This window comes from Astyanax mexicanus, chromosome 11, assembly GCF_023375975.1.
Source record: "Astyanax mexicanus isolate ESR-SI-001 chromosome 11, AstMex3_surface, whole genome shotgun sequence".
NCBI classification, from domain to species: domain Eukaryota; kingdom Metazoa; phylum Chordata; class Actinopteri; order Characiformes; family Acestrorhamphidae; genus Astyanax; species Astyanax mexicanus.
In genome coordinates this window covers 47,554,452-47,580,515 of record NC_064418.1, presented here as the reverse complement: position 1 = coordinate 47,580,515, position 26,064 = coordinate 47,554,452, and the positions used below count along the sequence as shown (strand labels likewise).

Sequence of the window (26,064 nt, the reverse complement as noted above, 5' to 3'; positions counted from 1 at the left end):
CTCTATAGTCTCTCTGTAGAACACGGTGAGGACAGTAGGGGAAGATGATGTTCTCTATAGTCTCTCTGTAGAACATGGTGAGGTCAGTAGGGGGAGATGATGTTCTCTATAGTCTCTCTGTAGAACATGGTGAGGACAGTAGGGGGAGATGATGTTCTCTATAGTCTCTCTGTAGAACATGGTGAGGACAGTAGGGGGAGATGATGTTCTCTATAGTCTCTCTGTAGAACATGGTGAGGACAGTAGGAGGGGATTGTTTTCTAAAGCTCACCATTGCTTGAACTGATTTATATTTTCACATTTTTGCCATTTCTTCCTTGAGGATGGTTTACGACAATCACAAGAGGATACTCAGAACGTCATAAAAAGTATAGAGGCCCTCACTCTAGGCAGCCAAGAACGTTCCAGTGAAACTAAGGTAAATGGTAACACTTTCACTAAAATGCTACGCACTTACTTAAATACATTTTAATTAAATCTATTTCCTCTACAGACATTTCTCTTTGGCACATCTTTCGCACAATGGACAATCTGTGCTAGTTTGCTGTCATCCTACATCATTGCTAAGGTATGTATACAATTATTGAAACTTACTGATCAGCATTATCATTCAGGTCACCTTTACTTTATACACTCATTCACACCAAAATTGCACCTAAAATAAAATCCCATTAATGCATAAACAAGTTATAAGACTGTTGTTCATGTATGTTTGTATATGACGTTCTGTCTGTCATTTTAATTTAAATTATTAAAAGGAGGTTGTGTAAATATAGTTTTTGAACAGTTGCAGGATATTCCTGAGGTTTTTCACCCTATGGCTGAAGAATGCTACAAGATTGGCTGTTTGATGGCTTTCCATAATCCACCTCTCCTGCTTGACTTTGATAATTGTGGGCAAGGACCCTTTCCACCCATTAAAACTGTAAGGAAATAAATGTTCTTTAATTACATACAATATGTATCATAATTCATAGACTAGTATTACACACTATATGTCATACCTTATGTTAATGTGGAAGTTAATTAAACCAGATAGAATTTGCTAGCTATAGCTATAATTTAATTTATTATTATTGTAAGTCTCTAAAAATGTTAATTCTAAATCTCACCAGGAACACTTCTCTACTGATGAAGAAATGGCGGACCCTACAGTTTGCATTGCTGTAGATTTGGGAATGGATTTCTCAGGATACTGTTTTAAGTTTGCAGCGTCAGAACAGATTTGGCAGCCGAAATGGGGTGAAGAGTTTGGTTTTAACACCCCCAAAACTCCTACCTGTATTTTGTTTGATGAAAATGAAAAGTTCTTAGAGTTTGGTTATGATGCTGTAATGACTTACACCAGTCAGACCCAGAAAGACGAGGCAAAGAAGCTCTACCTCTTTGAAAATGTCAAATTGGAGCTGCATAAAAATGTATGATTTATTTTTACATGTTTATATTATTATTTCATTGTTTATGAGTACCTGATCCTACTGCTCAGTCACTTTTAATCCGTTAATTAATCAGTATACATTTTTATTTTTTAGGAGCTGCACAGAGATGTTATGCTAACTACCAAAAATGGGAAACAAATGACAGCTATGACAGTGTTCTCTGAGAGCTTGAGGTTTATGAAAGATCACGCCCTGGAGATGATTGGAAAGCACACCTTTGGTGTGAAGCTCTCAGCTTCTGATGCTACGTGGATTTTGACGGTTCCAGCTATTTGGAGCGCAGCAGCTAAACAGTTCATGAGAGAAGCAGCAACAGAGGTGAGATGATGTGCATTGTTACATTTTAGTGCACTATTGTTACATATTAACGCATTAGTACATATTTGTTCTTAATGGCTTTATTTTTAACTCTTACGTTACTTTTAATATATATTTTTAAGTAGTTTTGAAACCAGTACTTTTGAGCTGATGATTCAGCTTCTTCCAAAGTATTTTAAACCTTAGTATCTATACTTCTACCTGCAGAGTAATGAATTAATACATTTAAAAAATTTGTCAGCTGTCCACTTTGCATTACCAGGCTGTGAAATACAGATTTTGTCTGTACCACTTCTGTTTTGTTTCTCGCCTTCACCACCTCCAGCTCCCATTCTCCTGCTACCCTGACCCTGTTTTTGTGTGCAACCTCCACAGCGGCATTATCTTTGGGTTTTTCTTTACTTTTTGTCTCACCCGCTTCCTCCTGCTTTTCTTATAACATCCTTATATTTATTCCTTGTTTTCTTTTTAGAAAAAAATCATTTTTAGATGGTTTTGCGTTCATACTCCCCACTTTTCTGTACAATTAGCCGCCTAGATGTTGCCACCTGCAAATATTCCTGAAAAGTCCATCATTGTTGATGTTTTAGCCCCCAGGGCTCCTCTGTTTTGCCTGTAATTAACCTGGTGCCCAACACAGTCCTACTCCAGCTTCGGCAACATGATTTCTCTTCTCGGGCACCAATGTTTACACATCCACATTTCACTCACTCCCTCAGGATCAGTGCACTTTACGCCTTTCATCTTGGACATTGGTCATCCCAGGCTTGCCACAGTTGCATTAGATTTTACACACAAGACCACTTTATTACCCAAGAAACAGCAATCTGTTTTTTTTTTCACTCACTCTGTGTTTGCCTCCCCATTTCAGTCTCCAGGGGCGTGGGTCATCCTAGCAAAACACATTATTTATTATAAAAATAAGTGTGATTTGAGGAGAAATGTACTAAACATTGCATCAAAAAATGAAGAATATTTTGCAAAACATTTTAGGCGGGTCTGGTGACGGAATCTGAGCCTGACAGACTGATCATAGTTCTGGAACATGAAGCTGCATCTATGTGGTGTAAACAGTTGACACACAAACAGTTTATGGAAGAAGATCTTACAGAAGCAGAGGCAATAAAGGAAGTTCCAGGAACTCAGTACATGGTAGTGGACTGTGGAGGTACGTAGAGATGAACCTGTTCCAAAAACAGAATTAACTAATCGAAACTGCATGAGAGACTGTATCACAACACCTATAGTTAGGGTGTGTTTTTAATGTTCTCTGTAAAGAGAGACTGTGTGCTCTAATGAGACATATGAATTACTATTACAATTACATATGAATTATTATCAATGATTACCAATGTCTACATTTAGAGTGTAGTTATTTTTACCTCAAAGAGAGGCTGTAATTCTGCCATTGTGTATATCACAATACCTACATTAGAAGGTGGGACTTCAGTCAAGTTTGCCTCCAAAATGTAGTCACTGCATAGCTACAACTAGAATGTGTGGGTTTTCTGAATGTATTTTGATTCTTTTTTAGGTGTGAACATCAACATTACTGTTCATGAGGTGATGGAGGGGGGTCATCTAAAGGAGTTGAACTGGGCAACAAAAACATTTGAGGATGGTAAACCAGTAGACAAACACTTCAGGGAGTACCTCAGAGAGACATTTTATGAGAAAATGTATGATGCGTTGGAAGAAAAACATTGCAGTGATCTTCAGAAGTTAATGTACGACTATAATGGAGATATGAAATTTCCATTTCATTTAGAACAGCTAGTCAGGAAAGTTGCAGATAAAGGAGCCGGCAGTAGGGGAAGTGCTGAAACACAAAGCAGAATCCTTCAGATAGGAGATAAGCTAAAATTACTACATGACAAAAGGATCAGAATCATAGAAAGCCTGATTAGAGAAATATTGAAAGACTGCAAACTAAACATCAGCTACATCTTCTTAGTTGGAGGCTTTGCTCTGAGTCCGTACATGAACAGTTTACTCAGAGAGAAGTTTGGGGGGCAGTGTAAGGTGGTCTGCCCTGTTGATGCTCAGATGGCTGTTCTGAGAGGAGCCGTTACATTTGGCATGATTCCAAATGTGGTGGAATCACGGATCAGTCGTAACAGTTATGGAATTAGAATTATGGAGGTGTTTAATGAGACCAAACACGAGGGCAAGCGGAAATATGTGGCAAAGGAAGGAAAAGTGTACTGTGATGTTTGCTTCCGCTGTTTTGTACAGAAGGATGAATCTGTCCTCTTTGATGAAGTCAGAGAGTTCAACTTTAATCCAATTGAGAGAGACCAAAAACTTGTGCAGTTCGATTTGTACTGCACTGAGAACAAATCTGCTAGGTTTGTAGATGAGTGGGGAATGGTGAAGATTGGGTCTTTAGCAGTCTCAATGCCAGTGATCAAATCAGGCAGTCCTCGAACACTAAAACTTCAGGTGAAGGTTGGTTGCCCTGAGATGCAGGCGACTGTCATTGATGTTAATACTGGTGAGATCGGTTCAGTCAAACTGGACCTCATGTCCAAATAATTACTCTGATCCAGAAATGTGCAGCTTTTGCTTTACACATTGTACTATGGATGAACTTCAGATTATTTCTAAAAATCAAATCTAGCTGAGCACGAATTTATCATTGTTTATGATAAATCTGACTACAGAACTTTTTATGTAGGAATGTAAATCTTTATGTAAGGAATGTGTGTTATAGTATTGTACTTGATTTCTTTAAATAGGTCAAAAAACAGTCCAGCGTTGCCTTTCCTTTTTCTGTACAATAATACTTTAGAAAACACAATAATTAGCACTAACACCAGGGATCTAGTGTGGGTTTGTTGGTTTGTATTAACATATGAATTATGATTATTACTATATTTTTGATGTAAAGAGATTGCCAGATTATACAAATAAGAAAATGTCAATGTATTCAATGGATATTGTGTTTCTGATAATGCATGAAAATAAATGTATATGTTGTTTTTGTTGAATTATGCATAAAATGTATCCAACACTGCATTGTAGCCAAAAGCTCAATAAAATCTTCAATAAAAACGTAAAGTTGGCATAACTGTGTTTATGAGTAACATTTAAAAGTAGTTGGTAACAGTGTAAGAGAGAAGATTTATTTTTAAGGATAACCATAAAAGGTCTGTGCAATCAGAAGCAAGCCAAAACTAGAAAGAAAATCAAATAAGAGAGAAACAGAAAACAAAAGACAGTCTGAAAAAAAGCCCTGCAGATAAATTTGAAGCTGGTCACATGTCACACTGCTGATTTAATAGTTGACAGACACTAATCAAACATATAACACAAACAATAAATAATTGTACTGTCCTTGCTATTGTGATGCCAGCCAAACTCCATACACATAAAACTGGGAATTATGTCAGGGAGTAGCCTTTAGCGCCTTAATTTATCACAGAATCACTGTGAGCCATTATGTGTCACAAGAGTGAAACTAACAATAAAAAAACAAAGTAAAAGAAGCTTAAAACAATTTCCAATGGAATATGTTTTCAGACACACATGCTTCATAGAAAATCATGGATACAGATCTAGCTTACGTTTATCCAGGCAGCCACATGCATAAAATTGGCTCAAACCTAAGATTTTTTCTCTCCTGATCATTAAATATGACTAAATAGAATTTTCTAAGTTTGACTTATAAGCAATGCCTCCTCTGGCACATCAACAGGATTGCTACCGATTGTCTCCAGCTCTCCTAAAAGCTCTACACATAAACATTCATACTTCTTAGTCCTGGTCTAACGAGAAATACAAAAAATATATAAAAATATAGATTGTGTACACTGTAAAAAAAAAAAAAAAAAAAAAAAAAAAAAAGCTTTTTTTTTTTACAGAAAATAACCGTAGAAAAAAAATATACAATTTAATTTTTTTGTTTTTAAATCCATATTCCGCCATTTTCAGCTTCTCTTCAGAGGTTTAAAGACAAATAAATTAGATTCTATTTTGTTTAAAAAAAACATTATTTATCTGTAAATTTAAGGAAAAAAGACCTTATTGACAAATTATTGTAAAATTACTTTCATTTACGTAAAAAGTAGGGGTGGGACGCAATTAAATTTTTTTATCGAATTAACTACAGGCTTTAAAATTAATTAATCGAAATTAATCGCATATAAATATTTGGCTTGAAAACAGTGAGAAATATTTTTTTCCACATGGATTTTGAATGACAATACATAAGCTTAATCAACAAAATATTGTTTATTTATTTCAAAACCAAGATCAACAGGCCAGTGAAAATTTTGCTCAGCATAAAGTTCAGCATATTTAGAAAAGTAAATTTCAGAAATTCAGGTAGCTTCATAGGCATAGGTAGACCTTTTTTTGTTATACACAATACTTTCAAGTACATTCAGAACAATGTAACCCCTGACTATTAAAAAACATCTCTGTTGCTTCAGAGGCTATTACAGAGTTTGTGGATTTATCAACAGTTGAAATGATTACAAAAAATAAAGAGATAATCAATTTCAGTCCAACCCTCAACTCTCTTTATCACCGCTTTTCTGCATGGCAGCTCATACGTAGTTGTCAGACAACGCAATCTGAAGTACACTTTCCAGCCCCTTATCTTCTACCACTGCAATGGGTCTGCAGTCGAGAGCAGCCCAGTAAGCCAGCGCGTTGGTCATTTTCTCCGTTGTGGTCTTGCTTACCCTGCCCTTGAAACCAGTCAGCTGGTGGAGTGTGGGTTGGCTGTGGGTCTTTTAACTCGGCGTTGGGCCCCCGTTAGCTTCCGCGCTAGCTGCTACATGTTTTGCATTGAGGTTATATTTGAGGCTTGATACGCTGCGGTGATACGCGAATTCTTTGTTGCATAATCTGCACACAACCACGCTCCTGTCGACACTCCCATCCGTCTTTGTTTTAAAACAAAACCTCCCCTGCTCGGGGCCAACTAAAGCGTTCTCATCAGCTTCTTCGCCCATGTCGCTAATGTTTACTGTGGTTCTTCTTCTTCTGTTTCCCTGCGGCTGATTCCGCCAGGCATTAGTGCTGCCCCCACAGGTGAAATCCCAAACGACTTCTTCTGAGTTTCCAGCAGGCTGTGTACAACACCATCAGATGTAATGGCACTCTCCACTGCTCTAATCCAGAATTACGTATCTATATTATAGTGTGCCGTTAAAATGCGTTCTTTTTTAATGCATGGATATTTGCATAGTTAAATAATCGAAATTAACGCACTAACGTCCCAGCCCTAGTAAAAAGAAATGTATTTTGACATTTTCATGCTGTACATTGTTTGAATAACTCTCTCAAATAACCAAGTACTCTGTTAGTTATATAATGACCACCTTCAGATCTCATATAAGGAGTTATGATACTTTTTTAAGAATTAAAATCTGTTGAAAGTGAAAGATTTCAGGTAATTGTCTCTTGAGTAGGTGGTGATGTGTTCAGGGCCCTGACACCATCACATATAGGACAAGTTCTTGTAAAATTACTAATGATCCGTTCTATAAGGAGTGTATGACACTTTTTAAAGAATTAAAATATGTCAAAAATGAAAGATTTCATGTAATTATAGGACAAGTTCTTGTAAAATTAATATTTTTTTGTTTTGTATGGTTTAAAAAAAACAAAAATCTGTTGAAAGGGAAAGATTTCATATAATTATAGGACAAGTTCTTGTAAAATGACAGTAATTGTTGTTAATCATAGTAAATACAATAACTGTTTTTTTTTTTACAGTTTATATGTTTTAAATGTGAGAGTATTTTTCGTTTTTTTACAGACATATTCTGGCGCCCCCTGCTGCCAGAAAAAAAACGTTGGGTGACTGTGTAGGGTGAAGTTTTTTGTATTTATCAAAAAATATGCTTCTCGTTTCTGCTATTGGTGTTAATGTTAAATCTTCTGGTTTGTTTATCACGGACAACAGCAAATTTCACATTATGACAAAAAGTCAAATATGGCAAAAACATAGACGCAAGGTTTTTGTGTGATTGACAATATGGTAAAAAAAAACACATTCACTCATTTAATTCAAGGTTAAATCTTGATTTTGCAGTGAATAAGTGTATTGTTATAGGACAGCCTAATTCTGGTTGGATGTTTATTCTGCAGAAACCTGATAAAACATTGTGCACCCTTCTTATTTCACAATGATTCAAACAAATTGGGAACAAACCGACCACCTGGGCTACAACAGCAATAACCACTCAGTACCAGTCTAACCATCTAAGTCACTATAGCAGCCACATGGAATAAGTTTGAAAACTCTGCCTACCTGTAATTAACTCTATATAACATTAGAATAAACTCAAATAAACTTAAACTCAGTGGTCAGTGAAAGTGTATACCTGTAATTAACTCTATATAACATTAGAATAAACTCAAATAAACTTAAACTCAGTGGTCAGTGAGAGTGTATACCTGTAATTAACTCTATATAACATTAGAAAAAACTCAAATATACTTAAACTCAGTGGTGAGTGAAAGTGTATACCTGTAATTAACTGTATAACATTAGAATAAACTCAAATATACTTAAACTCAGTGGTCAGTGAAAGTGTATACCTGTAATTAACTGTATAACATTAGAATAAACTCAAATATACTTAAACTCAGTGGTCAGTAAAAGTGTATACCTGTAATTAACTCTATATAACATTAGAAAAAACTCAAATATACTTAAACTCAGTGGTCAGTGAAAGTGAATACCTGTAATTAACTATTTAAGATTAGAATATACTCAATATATATTTAAACTCAGTGGTCAGTAAAAGTGTATACCTGTAATTAATTCTATATAACATTAGAATAAACTCAAATAAACTTAAACTCAGTGGTCAGTGAAACTGTATGCCTGTAATTAACTCTATATAACATTAGAATAAACTCAAATATACTTAAACTCAGTGGTCAGTGAAAGTGTATACCTGTAATTAACTCTATATAACATTAGAAAAAACTCTAATATATTTAAACTCAGTGGTCAGTGAAAGTGTATACCTGTAATTTACTCTATATAACATTAGAAAAAACTCAAATATACTTAAACTCAGTGGTCAGTGAAAGTGTATACCTGTAATTAACTCTATATAAAATTAGAATAAACTTAAACTCAGTGGTCAGTGAAAGTATATACCTGTAATTAACTATATAACATTAGAATAAACTCAAATATATTTAAACTCAGTGGTCAGTAAAAGTGTATACCTGTAACTAACTATATAACATTAGAATAAACTCAAATATATTTAAACTCAGTGGTCAGTAAAAGTGTATACCTGTAATTAACTCTATATAACATTAGAAAAAACTCAAATATATTTAAACTCATTGGTCAGTGAAAGTGTATACCTGTAATTAACTCTATATAACATTAGAAAAAACTCAAATATACTTAAACTCAGTGGTCAGTGAAAGTGTATACCTGTAATTAACTCTATATAAAATTAGAATAAACTTAAACTCAGTGGTCAGTGAAAGTATATACCTGTAATTAACTATATAACATTAGAATAAACTTAAATATGTTTTAACTCAGTGGTCAGTAAAAGTGTATACCTGTAATTAACTCTATATAACATTAGAATAAACTCAAATATACTTAAACTCAGTGGTCAGTAAAAGTGTATACCTGTAATTAACTCTATATAACATTAGAAAAAACTCAAATATACTTAAACTCAGTGGTCAGTAAAACTGTATACCTGTAATTAACTCCATATAACATTAGAAAAAACTCAAATATACTTAAACTCAGTGGTCAGTGAAAGTGTATGCCTGTAATTAACTCTATATAACATTAGAAAAAACTCAAATATACTTAAAATCAGTTGTCAGTAAAAGTGTATACCTGTAAATAACTCTATATAACATTAGAAAAAACTCAAATATACTTAAACTCAGTGGTCAGTGAAAGTGTATACCTGTAATTAACTCTATATAACATTAGAATAAACTCAAATATACTTAAACTCAGTGGTCAGTGAAAGTGTATACCTGTAATTTACTCTATATAACATTAGAATAAACTCAAATATACTTAAACTCAGTGGTCAGTAAAAGTGTATACCTGTAACTAACTATATAACATTAGAATAAACTCAAATATATTTAAACTCAGTGGTCAGTAAAAGTCTATACCTGTAATTAACTCTATATAACATTAGAAAAAACTCTAATATATTTAAACTCAGTGGTCAGTGAAAGTGTATACCTGTAATTTACTCTATATAACATTAGAAAAAACTCAAATATACTTAAACTCAGTGGTCAGTGAAAGTGTATACCTGTAATTAACTCTATATAAAATTAGAATAAACTTAAACTCAGTGGTCAGTGAAAGTATATACCTGTAATTAACTATATAACATTAGAATAAACTCAAATATATTTAAACTCAGTGGTCAGTAAAAGTGTATACCTGTAACTAACTATATAACATTAGAATAAACTCAAATATATTTAAACTCAGTGGTCAGTAAAAGTGTATACCTGTAATTAACTCTATATAACATTAGAAAAAACTCAAATATATTTAAACTCAGTGGTCAGTGAAAGTGTATACCTGTAATTAACTCTATATAACATTAGAAAAAACTCAAATATACTTAAACTCAGTGGTCAGTGAAAGTGTATACCTGTAATTAACTCTATATAAAATTAGAATAAACTTAAACTCAGTGGTCAGTGAAAGTATATACCTGTAATTAACTATATAACATTAGAATAAACTTAAATATGTTTTAACTCAGTGGTCAGTAAAAGTGTATACCTGTAATTAACTCTATATAACATTAGAATAAACTCAAATATACTTAAACTCAGTGGTCAGTAAAAGTGTATACCTGTAATTAACTCTATATAACATTAGAAAAAACTCAAATATACTTAAACTCAGTGGTCAGTAAAACTGTATACCTGTAATTAACTCCATATAACATTAGAAAAAACTCAAATATACTTAAACTCAGTGGTCAGTGAAAGTGTATGCCTGTAATTAACTCTATATAACATTAGAAAAAACTCAAATATACTTAAAATCAGTTGTCAGTAAAAGTGTATACCTGTAAATAACTCTATATAACATTAGAAAAAACTCAAATATACTTAAACTCAGTGGTCAGTGAAAGTGTATACCTGTAATTAACTCTATATAACATTAGAATAAACTCAAATATACTTAAACTCAGTGGTCAGTGAAAGTGTATACCTGTAATTTACTCTATATAACATTAGAATAAACTCAAATATACTTAAACTCAGTGGTCAGTAAAAGTGTATACCTGTAACTAACTATATAACATTAGAATAAACTCAAATATATTTAAACTCAGTGGTCAGTAAAAGTCTATACCTGTAATTAACTCTATATAACATTAGAATAAACTCAAATAAACTTAAACTCAGTGGTCAGTGAAACTGTATACCTGTAATTAACTCTATATAACATTAGAATAAACTCAAATATACTTAAACTCAGTGGTCAGTGAAAGTGTATACCTGTAATTAACTCTATATAACATTAGAAAAAACTCAAATATACTTAAACTCAGTGGTCAGTGAAACTGTATACCTGTAATTAACTCTATATAACATTAGAAAAAACTCAAATATAGTTAAACTCAGTGGTCAGTGAAAGTGTATACCTGTAATTTACTCTATATAACATTAGAATAAACTCAAATATACTTAAACTCAGTGGTCAGTAAAAGTGTATACCTGTAACTAACTATATAACGTTAGAATAAACTCAAATATATTTAAACTCAGTGGTCAGTAAAAGTGTATACCTGTAACTAACTATATAACGTTAGAATAAACTCAAATATATTTAAACTCAGTGGTCAGTAAAAGTGTATACCTGTAACTAACTATATAACGTTAGAATAAACTCAAATATATTTAAACTCAGTGGTCAGTAAAAGTGTATACCTGTAATTAACTCTATATAACATTAGAATAAACTCAAATAAACTTAAACTCAGTGGTCAGTGAAACTGTATACCTGTAATTAACTCTATATAACATTAGAATAAACTCAAATATACTTTAACCCAGTGGTCAGTGAAACTGTATACCTGTAATTAACTCTATATAACATTAGAATAAACTCAAATAAACTTAAACTCAGTGGTCAGTGAAACTGTATACCTGTAATTAACTCTATATAACATTAGAAAAAACTCAAATATGCTTAAACTCAGTGGTCAGTGAAAGTGTATACCTGTAATTAACTCTATATAACATTAGAATAAACTCAAATATACTTAAACTCAGTGGTCAGTGAAAGTGTATACCTGTAATTTACTCTATATAACATTAGAATAAACTCAAATATACTTAAACTCAGTGGTCAGTAAAAGTGTATACCTGTAATTAACTCTATATAACATTAGAATAAACTCAAATATATTTAAACTCAGTGGTCAGTAAAAGTGTATACCTGTAATTAACTCTATATAACATTAGAATAAACTCAAATAAACTTAAACTCAGTGGTCAGTGAAACTGTATAACTGTAATTAACTCTATATAACATTAGAAAAAACTCAAATATACTTAAACTCAGTGGTCAGTAAAAGTGTATACCTGTAATTAACTCTATATAACATTAGAATAAACTCAAATATATTTAAACTCAGTGGTCAGTAAAAGTGTATACCTGTAATTAACTCTATATAACATTAGAATAAACTCAAATATACTTAAACTCAGTGGTCAGTGAAAGTGTATACCTGTAATTAACTCTATATAACATTAGAATAAACTCAAATATACTTAAACTCAGTGGTCAGTGAAAGTGTATACCTGTAATTAACTCTATATAACATTAGAATAAACTCAAATATACTTAAACTCAGTGGTCAGTAAAAGTGTATACCTGTAATTAACTCTATATAACATTAGAATAAACTCAAATATATTTAAACTCAGTGGTCAGTAAAAGTGTATACCTGTAATTAACTCTATATAACATTAGAATAAACTCAAATATACTTAAACTCAGTGGTCAGTGAAAGTGTATACCTGTAATTAACTCTATATAACATTAGAATAAACTCAAATATACTTAAACTCAGTGGTCAGTGAAAGTGTATACCTGTAATTAACTCTATATAACATTAGAATAAACTCAAATATACTTAAACTCAGTGGTCAGTGAAAGTGTATACCTGTAATTAACTCTTTACTGTGGAATTTTTAATTACAGCTGGATATTAAAGGTCCTGATAGGGCTGCAGCTCCCTCTGATGTTAAAAGTACTTCTCTGCAACAAACGAGATAACATTGTTTTTTTATGTCAAACATTACAGTTAATAACAAGATTATACACGTAATTCAATATACACTGTAAAAAGTGTAGCCCTGCTCAAATTAAAAAAATTGATGTCCATTTGTTGCATCTAAACTATTTGACTTCACTCAATCTAAATAAAGTCAATTGTTACAACCTGATTATTTTATTTTGACATAAACCATATTACTTCACTCGACCCAAAATTAATTATTCACCTTGATCCAAGTTAAATTCTTTACATTTCAGTTTCGGAACCAAACTAATACATTTATATTGAACCGAACTTCAAAAAAAAAATCATGGCAGCATATTCAGAAGTTCCAGAAGTTACTGTGGCGTGGAAGAGGACGGATAACCAGCGAGATTCGTTTCAGTGCTCTCTTACTCTTTTAATTTTGCTCTGAGGAGGACACTAAGAGCTGGATTTACATGGGATTCCACTTTGAAAAGTGAAACTAACTAAAGTTCCAACGCAGCTAACCCCACTCCCACACACAGAAAACACACAAAGGGTGAGGCACAAAACAACCACATAACTGATAACTACATGAATAATACTAGAACAGTGATAATAAAACATGACATGAAACTCTGGGATAAACAGTAACATAAACACGCAGAAAAACACCCACTTCCCCCAACAGGGTGAGCTCCCATAATTCCTTCCGCCCCCCCTCCAGTCCCGATGCCACAATACCATAAGCATATCTCGCGAGCGCGTTCAGGCACTTTCTCCCTCTCTCATTCTCTCTCTCGCGAGCGCGTTCAGGCACTTTCTCCCTCTCTCATTCTCTCTCTCGCGAGCGCGTTCAGGCACTTTCTCCCTCTCTCATTCTCTCTCTCGCGAGCGCGTTCAGGCACTTTCTCCCTCTCTCCCTCAGTGCTCTGAAGCACTTCTCTACAACTTCTCCCGTGCTCCACAGTGCGCATGCGCAATTCATGTTTGATTCAAATTAAAAATATTACATCCTTATCTCTTTTCTTCGAGTATGATTTCAGTGGAACCAAAACATTTGGTTTATTTCCTTCAGAATTGTAATTAATTTAGTCTGAATCAAAATTGACACATCAAAATTCAAAAAGGTTGAGTTTCACAATAAAGTCAATAATTGTACTGTGTTCAATCATATTTATTAGCTTGAATGAACAGCTCCATGCTTCACTTTTTACAGTGTATCCTGCATATCTGATGCCAATTTCCTCTGCTTACATCTTAAACAATGATTTTGATAATGAGTTAATTGATCTGATAACAGTGAAACTGTATATGTTTGATCCAATCATATAAATGTTCATTAGAATGAATGCAGGGCTGCAAAGATTTATTCTGCTTTCTCGCCCTTTTCTCTTTAACTCATGTAAAAACATTACAATATAAGTTACTGGTAATTGGTACCCTGGTATCTGCTGCTGCTGCTGCCCTAGAACCTGCTCACTCCGGCCTGTTTTGAAGCTGGCGTGGTGGGTGTGGTCAGTCTCAGATTAGGGTTCAGGGTACCAGCAGTCAGTCTAAAACCAGCTGACCAATGGAGATTCAAGGGTAAAGCCTTTTTCTAAGCCCCGCCCAACTGTCGCAAAACTCAGAAGCAAAAAACTGAAGCAGAAGTAAACGAGAGATTCCAGAAGCAAAAGTCTTTAACAGAAAATTCACAAAAACACAAAAAAATTAAGCAAAGACAGGCAAAATTCAAACTGAAATAATTCCAAAATAACTGCAAAGGATAATAAACTAACCAAGTATATTTAAAATATGTATTTGCTATATATTTTTTTCTCTTTTGAATTTGCAACATACATTTTTTCCTTTTGATTCTTAATTTTTTTTATTGCGGATTTTATTTTTTTGGCACAAAATTCACTCCATATATTTGCAATTTCATATATTACTTTATAACATGTGTAATGCCCTGCTAAGTGAGTTCAGACCTAGTCTTAGGGTCTTTGTAAAATGCAAAATCCACTGGAGATCCTGGAGATTACTTACACACAGACGTGGGTAGTCCAGATCCAGAAAGTTAAAATCCACCCGGGGGTTCGTTGGCTGTGCAGCAACAAAACCTTTGCTTACACAAGGTAGCTAGCTAGCTAAGTAACTAGTGTAAACAGAACTGTTCTCAACATACACCTGTCTATCTTAATCGTACTTTTCGCTGGTGGTGTTCCTCCATAGACAAATTCTAACCATTTGTTTCTTAGCTCTAGGACTAGGAATTTTCAGTGTGCTTTCTGCAGATTTCTGCCGGGTGTGTGGGGGGGTGTATATTTAGACTAGAAACACGCTGAAAACAGTGTGGGGGGGGGGGGGGGTGGTTTAGACTATTTTTGTGTATTGAGTTTAGACTAGGAACTTACTGTGTGCATATTGTATATTTAGACTAGAACTGAAAACAAACCGAAACACACTGAGAGAAGCAATTTCTGGGTGCTTTCCTCCATTATGTGGGGGGGGGGGGGTTGTATATTTAGACTAGAAACACACTGAAAACAAACCGAAACACACTGAGACAAGCAATTTCTGGAGGCTTTTCTCCGTTATGTGGGGGGGGGGGGGGGGTGGGCTGTGTATTCAGTTCAGACCATAGACTGTATATAAAGATGGACGCCGTGTCGCCGTTCCCATTCATTCAATGAAAATGAAGCCAAAATCTTCCGCCATTTTGGCGATTCTGAAACCAGAGTCTGTGCAGTAGAGACCAGAGGAGGGAGAAAGACTGTGGAGAGACAGCCTACTCATTTAAATAACCCCGCCCCTGAGGGCTGCCTCCACAGAGCTCACACAGTCTGCCGAGCTGAGCCGAGCGGAGTCCAGTCGAGCCGAGCGGAGAACTTATCTGCAGCATGGTAAGATGAATATTTTCATAGTAAAAGTGCAGTTCGTGCACGTTATGGATATTAACCGTGTACCCAGCCACATTATAGTTCTGTATGTAGCAAGTGGAAGTGAATAAAATACAGCAAATATTAATTTTGTGGTTCAAATGTTAGTGTAGCACCACAGATATATAGACCCAATTACACAACCACTACAATGAGTGTTACTTGATAAAATAATTAGGATAGTTCTAGGACCAGTTAGGTTCGCTCTAGGAGCAATACACATGGAAGAAATGAGACCAGAATTTGTGCAGCAATAAAGTGTATTAAAATGTCAATCAATGCCAGTAGGTAAATAAAACAATGTAACAAAATAAATTCTGTAAATAAATAAATAAAAAACAATTCAGTTACTCAGTTTCCAAAAGAATTCACCCTTCAATAACCTTGGTCAACAATGAAAATGGTAATTATACCCTTTGTATTTCAGTATTTGTATATTTAATATTATATTAATTACTATTATTTCTCCACACTAATCACCGGTGTTCTTTATTTTAGATGTATTTATGCAGTTAAGGTAAGTATTATTTTATTATTTTAATCTATTTATAGGTATTTTATAACTAATTAATTATTTCTTTCTTCTAGGTCTAATGGATTATTGATTAAAGGTAAGTATTATTATAATTACTGTTATCCAATTAAACCTCTAGGTTATTTTACACCAATAGTATACCCTTTAACAAACAACCAGAAATAAAAAATAACAATTCTCTGTAGCAAAAACAATAAATGAATATCAAAACCACTTAGAAATTATCAAAATCAAATAACAGTAATCCAACCAATTAAAATTTAACCCTTTTCAGTATCTTTGTAGAGTGTCCTGTCTTTCAAAAAAAAATAAAATAAAATAAAAGTGTCCTTTTTACTCAAATAATCTTAAAGTCCACAAATTTTCTTTAATGTTCACTATCAAGTGTTTGAAAATGTGAATGAAGTGTAATGAAGTCACTTGGGTCCTCGGGCTTGGCTCGCCATCCTAGCACCGCGCACTGCACCGGCCGTGTGCAGCTGAACGACACGAGGAGTGTTCGGGAAGATCCATTTCCAATCCATTTCACCCAACAAAAAAACTGGCCTGTTTACATAAAACAGTGTCTGAGTTTCACTTAACTCTTAACTTTTTTTTTTAAATACACTTACATAACCGAACTCAGTAAAAAACATTACTTTTAACAGTATTACATTCAAAACAGGTCTTAAACATCCAAAATACAGCTTAATAAATCTCCACCGTTCCATAAAATTACATTTATAAGTGGATAAACTCATCTCACACCTTAACCAATAGCGTTAGCATAGCCTCAGGCTTGAAATATATACACGAGGGTTAGCTTAGCATAAGCTTAATAAGCTAAATTCAACACATTAGCTTAGCGTAGGCTAAATTAGCTTAGCATTAGCTTATCACAGGCTAGATTCAATGGGCTAGCTTAGCATAACAAAACGCGTTAGCCGCTAGGCTAATTAGCGCTATTTTATTCCTCTATTTATTCGGCAATTTGGTCAGAAAACATGTTTAAATATACTCTAAACTCACCGAATCCTATCCAAGGTTTTCACACACCACCCCAGGGCACATGGACACCAGGTTCTACCTCCACCTGGAGATTACCGGAGCGTGTAACTGGCAAAGTTTCACGAGGCACAATAAGTGAGCCTCTCTCCCTTCCTCCACTCTGCAGCCTCAAATCTAACAGCGGTCAGCTTGGTAGTGATTTACTCACTATCTACAGCACTGAATTCTAGCGTTTTCTAGTATTTTTTTTTTAATACTTTAAGCAGAGAACTTCTTGCATGACCTGTCTCTTCTCCTCCCGCAGAACTTTCTGGGTAAAACAGCCAGGGATTGACGTCCACTAACCAACAGGCTCCGCCTCTGTCTCTTAGAGGATTATTATGATTGGCTGCTGTTTAGCACCTTGGATCATCTGAAGAACTGATTGGCTGCTGTTTAGCGCCTAAAAGTTTTATTTCATTTATTATCTAAAATAAATAAAAACGATTTCCTTTTCATTTTAAACACTGTTTGGGAGTTTTCTTTTTTTCTATTAATTAATTTATACTGTTTCAGAATAATTAAAGAAATAATAAAAATATATATTCATTATTTACTTTCTGCAGTTATCTAATTTATCTGTCTTTGTGACCCATTTAAGACCTGGGTTACACCCTCCCGTCTTTAACTGCATGCACATCCCTGTGCATTGGACTAGTGGGATGTCTCACAGCAGGATTGGCATATTCCATAGAGGCAGCTTCTATAAGAGACTGAGTGAGGGCTGTAGTCATACCTTGGAATAGGGACTGGACAATGGATATCAGAGGATTGCCTAGCTCTGGATAGGTTAGTCTCTTGGCTTTTTCTCTGTGTCTTGTGGAGCGTCTCACTGATGCTGGAGTTTCTTCATCCTCAGATTCCTCTGTGGAAGGCTGTAGGTGTTCTGCGTTTTCTGGTACCTCTTCAGCAGGTGTAGCAGAATGCAGCATTTCAGAATTTAGAGCTGGATCGTCGACATGGTCTGTAGGTAAGTATTCATTTTCTGCTAATCTTTCAGGTAGGTCTTCTTTTACAGGGATCTTCTCAGGTAAGTTTTCTCTTTCAGGAATCTCAGGTTCAGCAGACGGGTTCTTTACAGCTGGTTCAAGCTGGATTCTGAAGTTAGAGTCAACTGGTATTCTTTCATCCTCATGGATCTGAACAATTTCAACAGGTTCAAGCCTTAAGGGAACTGAAGAATAGTAGATTGGGTAGTCATCAGAATCAGAGTTAGAATCAGACTCTTCTGAATTCTCTTTGGGTGACATCTGTCTTGTTCTTGGTCTCCTAACCTTAGAAATAGGAAGGTCAGCTTCTTCTGGTGATAGGAAGTTGCACGGTCGGAGCAAATCTCTGTGCAATGTACGTAGGGGCCCAGCCTTGTTCTCAGGCTTTACTGTGTACACTGGGAGTTCTCCTGCTCTGCCCACAACAACATACACAACAGATTCCCATTTATCTGACAATTTATGTTTTCCCCTCAGTTTCACATTCCTCACTAACACACGATCACCCTTCTCTAGGGTTGATTCAGTGACTCTTTTGTCAAATCGTGCCTTGTTTCTTTCAGCAGATTTTGCAGCATTCTCGGTAGCCAATCTATAGCTCTCTTCCAGTTGAGTTCTCAGATGGCTCACATACTGAGAGTGAGTCTTCTCATGTTGCTTGTTCACAGAGATGTTGAAAGCGAGGTCAATTGGCAGTCTTGGTTTCCTTCCGAACATTAGCTCGTAAGGGGTAAACCCTGTACTGTCATGCTTCGTACAGTTATAAGCATGTACTAATGGCTTAACAAAATCTCGCCAACACGACTTCTCTTTCTCTTGCAAAGTCCCAATCATGCTCAGTAGTGTCCGATTGAATCGTTCCACCGGATTACCACGTGGATGATATGGTGTAGTCCTTACTTTATGAATTCCCATGACTTCACACAGCTCCTTGATCGTTTTGGACTCAAAGTCAGGACCTTGGTCACTGTGCAGCTTTTCAGGAACACCATAATGAATTATGAAGTTCTCCCATAAGCACTTCGCCACAGTCCTGGCCTTCTGATTGGGAGTAGGTATTGCCACAGCATATTTGGTGAAATAATCTGTGATCACCAGGATGTCTTTGGTGTTGCTGCGATCTGGTTCTAATGACAGGAAGTCCATACACACCAATTCTAGGGGTCTTGTTGCTTTGATGTTAACTAATGGTGCGGCTCTTTCAGCTGGTGCTTTCCTGAGTACACAGCGACTGCATGTCTTTAGCTTCCTCTCCACATCTGATGCCATTTGGGGCCAATAAAAGCGTGCTCTTAAAAGATCTAGGGTACGCTCCAACCCTAGGTGGCCCATGTCATCATGGAGGCTCTTCATTACCATCTCTCTTAGTTCTTCTGGTAGAACTAGCTGGAAATTGACATCTTGTCCTAGTTGTCTTCTTCTGTACAAAATTCCGTCCTTCATTTGTAACCGATTCCACTCTCGGCACATCAGAGAAAGTTTTGGCATCTCCCTTCTTGCAGATGGGGTTGGCACCTCTCCCCTTTCAAAAGATGAGATTACTTCTCTGATAACAGGGTCTGACCTCTGTTTCTGTTGTAACTCAACTTCAGTTATCATTGGGATGACTGGAAACCCTTCAAAGTGTTCGCCCAACACAAAAGCATCAGGTAAAGAATCAGGATGAGTAGACAGGGATCCGACTAAGGGAATGGGTTCGACTTCTGATGCACTCAAGGATGGCTGGCATACTAACCGAGCTTCGCAGATTGCCTGGACCACTTCGGTGCTCACTTCTGCATTAGTGGTAAGCTCTGGTAAGTGTTGCAGCGTAAACTGTCTAATTCGGTCTTGTTCTTTCTGAGAAGAAGGGTCATCAATTTTAGTATTCATGAGATGTCGTGAGAGGGCATCTGCATCGAGGTTATGTTTGCCAGGTCTATATTGCAACTTAAAGGAAAATGTTGACAATGCTGACAACCACCTGTAGCTTGCAGCATCCAACTTCGCTGAAGTGAGGATGTATGTCAGAGGATTGCTGTCAGTTATCACTGTGAACGAATTGCCATATAGATAGTCAGAAAATTTGTCTGTTACAGCCCACTTGAGGGCCAAGAATTCAAGCTTATGCGCTGGGTATCGCGCTTCACTTTTTGAAAGACCACGACTGGCATATGCTATTACACGTTGGTGCCCGTCCTGCTCCTGGTATAAGGCAGCTCCAAGGCCAACGGTGCTGGCATCGGTGTGCAAGATGTATGGCAGACTGGGGTTGGCAAATCCCAGGACAGGGGCTGAAGTGAGTTTAGCGATGACAGTGTCAAAAGCTTCCTGACAGTTTTCCGTCCAGCGGTCTCCAAACAGTTCTTTTGGCTTGTAGTACTGGTTCTGACTTTTGGTCAGCTTGCATCCTTTCCTCTTAGGAGCATATCCAGCAGTTAGCTCATTCAGCGGTTTGACTATCTTCGAGAAGTCTCTGATGAACCTTCGATAGTACCCTGCAAATCCTAAAAAGGAACGGAGTTCTTTGAGGTTCTTGGGACTCGGCCAGTTCTTCAGGACTGCAATTTTCTCTGGGTCAGTTTTCACTCCATCACTGGATACAATGTGTCCAAGGTATCGGACGGACTTCTGGAAAAATTTACATTTCTCAGGGGATAGCTTGAGACCATACTCCTTGAGTCGTTGGAGGACTTTGAAAAGGCGCTCCTCATGCTCCTCTAAGGTTTCTGAGAAGATAATGAGGTCGTCCAGAAAGACAATGACTTCTCGGAGGTTGAGGTCTGACATACACTTCTCCATGAGTCTTTGAAATGTACTTGGGGCGTTAGTGATCCCCTGCGGCATACGATTCCATTCCCAGAATCCAAGTGGGCATACAAAAGCTGTTTTATGTTTATCTGCTTCTTCCAGCTCAATCTGATAATACCCTGACTTCAGATCAAGAACTGAGAACCATTTGGATCCTGTCAACACAGAAAAGGTTTCCTCCAAATGAGGTAGGGCATATGCATCTTTCACAGTTTGCAGATTGAGTTTCCGGTAATCTACACAGAGTCTTACTTCACCGTTCTTCTTCCTGACTACAACAATAGGGGATGAAAAGGAGGATTCAGACTCTCTGATTACTCCAGACTCTAACAACTCTTCTAGATGTCTTTTTACTGCATCAAAGTCCCGAGGATGTATTGGTCTAGCTCGCTGTTTGAAAGGAGTTTCATCAGACAACTTGATGCGATGTTTCACTTGGTTTGTGTGTCCAAAGTCCAGGTCGTGGTGAGCAAAGACTTCAGGCATAGCTCTCAGTTTGCACTCTATCCTTTCTCTCCACTCAGCTGGGATAGGTGAATCAGCAAAGTCAAACTTGATACTTGCATCTGTGACAGAAGCTGTCATAGGTGAGGTGTCAATGGAGTTTTTATTCAATGCATCACTGGGCAGGATTTGTTGCAGTGCATGCAATTCAGCAAGGACTCGATTAGGAGTTAGGGTAATATCATGGTCTGTCTCGTTCCTCAGTACCACAGGCAGCTTAGCGTGAAACTTGTCAGGTAGAGTAATCAGGCTGTTGGTCACAATGAGACCACCAGGAAGAGAAGCTGTTGAGGGTGACTCCAGAACAACCCATCGGTCAGCACCTCTGTGGTTCACGGATCCTTCTAAAATAGAACACTGGCCTGCTGGAATGATTTTGGGTGCATTACTATGAAGCCTTACCGTGCCTACTGTGCAGTTTTCAGTTTGCTTATGTCTCATTTCTAGTGTTTTCAGGACCATTTTATAGCCATGATGTGGTGACTGATGTTTCAACTGATTCTTCTCAAAATGTTTCTCATACAGGACATCCAAAGTATTGGTTCCTATCAGCAAGGTGGGTCGTGCTGCTTCGCTGATGTCTGCAACAACTAATGCTAAGGTAGGAACTTCCACAACTGTACCTAGAAACTCTTTTGGAAAAGTGATGTTCAATTCTACATAACCTGAATATGGAACGGGCTGTCCATTAGCTGCTTCTACTTCTAGTAGATCACCAATAGGTTTACAGCTCAGGGCTGGCTGATGTGTCTCATGAAAGGATTTGGAAACAGTTGTCACCTGTGACCCTGTGTCAAGCAAGCAGTTGTATTTCTGTCCATCAATGATCACTTCAGAAATACACTTGGTCCCTACTAGACCTCTGGGTAGGTTACCATATGTTTTGGTCTGAGTAGTTTGGTTGTTTACACTGGCCCTGGTAACATTAGGGTTCTTAGTTCTCTGTGAGATTGTCTGGTTCACTGTACTGTGTTCACGGTCCCAAGCATGCTGCTTCTCAATTAACTGCTTCTTTTTAGCAGCCACTAAGGAAGGGTTGGGATCAGCTGGACAGGATACAGCAGTATGTCCGTCTTCTCCACAGCAGAAACAGTACCATGGTCTCGGCCTTTGACTGGACTCTTTGGTAGCACTGGTCTGTGTTTCTTGTGTCACTGTTCTGTCTCTTTTCTTGTTTCTCATTTCAGACAGCACTGCAATGGGTTTCTGTGGCTCTGGAACCATCATGTTGGCAACTTGACTCTGCAGGTGGGCTACTTGTTGTCTCAGCTCTAAAATAGCACCTTCTGAGTACTCAGGGCAATTTGGCTTTGGCTTTGACACTTTAAGTTGCCCTTGCAAGTCTTTGACTTGTTTTCTTAGGCTGTCAACCTCAGCACTAAGGGTTTCTTCTTCTTGGCTAACATAAGTCTCAGCCCTGACAGCATGGGAGCTGGCACGAAACTTTGCATTACCAAGATGCTTTTTCATTCTCATCTCTTTGGCAATGTGCTTATCTTCTTCCATACGAAGATGGAACAATAGCTCAGAAAATGAGGGTGGGTTATTCTTCTTCTGCTCCAGCTGGAGGTCAGCAAGTAACCCATTATCCCAACATCCACGACAAAACTGGCGTAACAGGTGCCTGTTCTCCTCACTGGTGGGTAGACTGCCTTGTTTGATCACTTTACTTAAAACAATGTAGAGCCTTTGGAGGTATTCGGACGGCTTTTCACCAGCATCCTGTAGAGTATTCAGAAATCTTGCGAAGAGCTCATCACCGTCTTCAACAGTGGCGAAAGCTGAGTCAAGTAGGTCTAGATAAGCTCTTGGAGTAGCCTGTGGACCCAGATGCTTTACTAGATTAGCTGCTGGAGGCAAAAGACTATCAAGAACTCTTCTGGATCGACACAAGTCTGACACTGCAGGGTCTTGCAACAGTAGTTCAACGTTGTTTCTCCATGTCTCATAGTCAACCTCATTATTAGGATGGGGTTTCTTCCCTGAAAAGACTCTAAGCCTTACTGGGGCATTTGCATGTGCTGCAGTTTCTCCACTCCTTACAACATGTTCAACAACAACGCGTTGAATAGCAGGAGGGTTCAATTCCTCTGGTGTGAGCACCACATTATGTTCAGATCGTCTCTCTGAGTTAATCGCTGGGAAGCTCTGAGCATTCGTTGGTGACTGTGGATAAGCTGATGACACTTGATTTGTAGGTTCTGCCTCCCATGAACTGGAACTATCTTGGATTCGGCCAGTTTGGTTATCTTCTTGACATGTCATTGTTTCACGACACAGAAGGAGTTGCTCTTGTAGAAGTTCTGTTAACGGCTTCCTGCTTTGTGCTGCTAGCTTTTGGAATTCGGCTAGGAACCAGTTTGCATCAGTTTTTGTGGCTGAAGGCATGTATACGCTTGCCAAAGCAGTTATCTTGTAGGAGACATCTTTTTGCCTTGAACTACGGTAAGTATATGGCAGTAAGGGTTTTAGAGTACTGAGAGCTAAAGAACTTTTAAACTCCACTATTGCATTTTTGTGAAAGGCTGACGTGGGGTTATCAATACGCAGTACCCTTGCAATGTAGCCATGCTGCTCTAAATAGTCAGTTAGTTCTGTATCTGTTTCTGTCTCAGTTAACCCACTAACAAGAACTGAGTTAGCAACATTAACTTCTTCCTGTTCTACAATTTCCATGGTGAGTATACACTTTGAGTGCTATTTTAGATCTAGATTTTGTTTAGCTTATTTATATAGTTTTTAGGTGTGTGTTCTAATTATTTGGTCTCACTGCTTCCAGTTTTATTGCTCCTGGCTGGCTCGCCAAGTTCTGTAGCACCACAGATATATAGACCCAATTACACAACCACTACAATGAGTGTTACTTGATAAAATAATTAGGATAGTTCTAGGACCAGTTAGGTTCGCTCTAGGAGCAATACACATGGAAGAAATGAGACCAGAATTTGTGCAGCAATAAAGTGTATTAAAATGTCAATCAATGCCAGTAGGTAAATAAAACAATGTAACAAAATAAATTCTGTAAATAAATAAATAAAAAACAATTCAGTTACTCAGTTTCCAAAAGAATTCACCCTTCAATAACCTTGGTCAACAATGAAAATGGTAATTATACCCTTTGTATTTCAGTATTTGTATATTTAATATTATATTAATTACTATTATTTCTCCACACTAATCACCGGTGTTCTTTATTTTAGATGTATTTATGCAGTTAAGGTAAGTATTATTTTATTATTTTAATCTATTTATAGGTATTTTATAACTAATTAATTATTTCTTTCTTCTAGGTCTAATGGATTATTGATTAAAGGTAAGTATTATTATAATTACTGTTATCCAATTAAACCTCTAGGTTATTTTACACCAATAGTATACCCTTTAACAAACAACCAGAAATAAAAAATAACAATTCTCTGTAGCAAAAACAATAAATGAATATCAAAACCACTTAGAAATTATCAAAATCAAATAACAGTAATCCAACCAATTAAAATTTAACCCTTTTCAGTATCTTTGTAGAGTGTCCTGTCTTTCAAAAAAAAATAAAATAAAATAAAAGTGTCCTTTTTACTCAAATAATCTTAAAGTCCACAAATTTTCTTTAATGTTCACTATCAAGTGTTTGAAAATGTGAATGAAGTGTAATGAAGTCACTTGGGTCCTCGGGCTTGGCTCGCCATCCTAGCACCGCGCACTGCACCGGCCGTGTGCAGCTGAACGACACGAGGAGTGTTCGGGAAGATCCATTTCCAATCCATTTCACCCAACAAAAAAACTGGCCTGTTTACATAAAACAGTGTCTGAGTTTCACTTAACTCTTAACTTTTTTTTTTAAATACACTTACATAACCGAACTCAGTAAAAAACATTACTTTTAACAGTATTACATTCAAAACAGGTCTTAAACATCCAAAATACAGCTTAATAAATCTCCACCGTTCCATAAAATTACATTTATAAGTGGATAAACTCATCTCACACCTTAACCAATAGCGTTAGCATAGCCTCAGGCTTGAAATATATACACGAGGGTTAGCTTAGCATAAGCTTAATAAGCTAAATTCAACACATTAGCTTAGCGTAGGCTAAATTAGCTTAGCATTAGCTTATCACAGGCTAGATTCAATGGGCTAGCTTAGCATAACAAAACGCGTTAGCCGCTAGGCTAATTAGCGCTATTTTATTCCTCTATTTATTCGGCAATTTGGTCAGAAAACATGTTTAAATATACTCTAAACTCACCGAATCCTATCCAAGGTTTTCACACACCACCCCAGGGCACATGGACACCAGGTT

General features: G+C 36.5%; 4 protein-coding genes across 4 annotated transcripts in view; 2 read left to right on the top strand and 2 right to left on the bottom strand.

Moving 5' to 3' along the window:
• The window catches only part of LOC107197194 (heat shock 70 kDa protein 12A-like), an 83,520-nt gene that overhangs the window by 14,100 nt on the left and 43,356 nt on the right, over window positions 1-26,064 (top strand). The gene's annotated exons all lie outside the window — the stretch shown is intronic.
• The window catches only part of glb1l (galactosidase, beta 1-like), a 131,447-nt gene that overhangs the window by 74,709 nt on the left and 30,674 nt on the right, over window positions 1-26,064 (bottom strand). The gene's annotated exons all lie outside the window — the stretch shown is intronic.
• Window positions 1,122-4,417, top strand: LOC103046229 (heat shock 70 kDa protein 12A-like). The gene is made up of 4 exons (XM_049484714.1): window positions 1,122-1,418; window positions 1,533-1,757; window positions 2,751-2,925; window positions 3,292-4,417. Exons 1-4 carry the CDS (start codon window positions 1,140-1,142, stop codon window positions 4,290-4,292), a joined length of 1,680 nt encoding a protein of 559 aa, XP_049340671.1. The 5' UTR covers window positions 1,122-1,139; the 3' UTR covers window positions 4,293-4,417.
• LOC125804908 (uncharacterized) lies at window positions 16,370-24,844 on the bottom strand. Its single transcript, XM_049484705.1, has 2 exons — window positions 17,465-24,844; window positions 16,370-17,002 (listed from the first exon to the last, which is right to left on the bottom strand). The coding sequence occupies exon 1, from the start codon at window positions 24,439-24,441 to the stop codon at window positions 18,091-18,093; it is 6,351 nt and encodes a 2,116-aa protein (XP_049340662.1). The 5' UTR covers window positions 24,442-24,844; the 3' UTR covers window positions 16,370-17,002; window positions 17,465-18,090.

Bases quoted from the DNA above. Each gene is read 5' to 3' on its own strand.
- LOC125804908 (XM_049484705.1), bottom strand. From the start codon at position 24,441: ATGGAAATTGTAGAACAGGAAGAAGTTAATGTTGCTAACTCAGTTCTT.
- LOC103046229 (XM_049484714.1), top strand. From the start codon at position 1,140: ATGGCGGACCCTACAGTTTGCATTGCTGTAGATTTGGGAATGGATTTC. The intron at 1,758-2,750 runs GTGAGATGATGT...AAAACATTTTAG, and splicing joins TGAGAGAAGCAGCAACAGAG to GCGGGTCTGGTGACGGAATC. The intron at 2,926-3,291 runs GTACGTAGAGAT...ATTCTTTTTTAG, and splicing joins CATGGTAGTGGACTGTGGAG to GTGTGAACATCAACATTACT.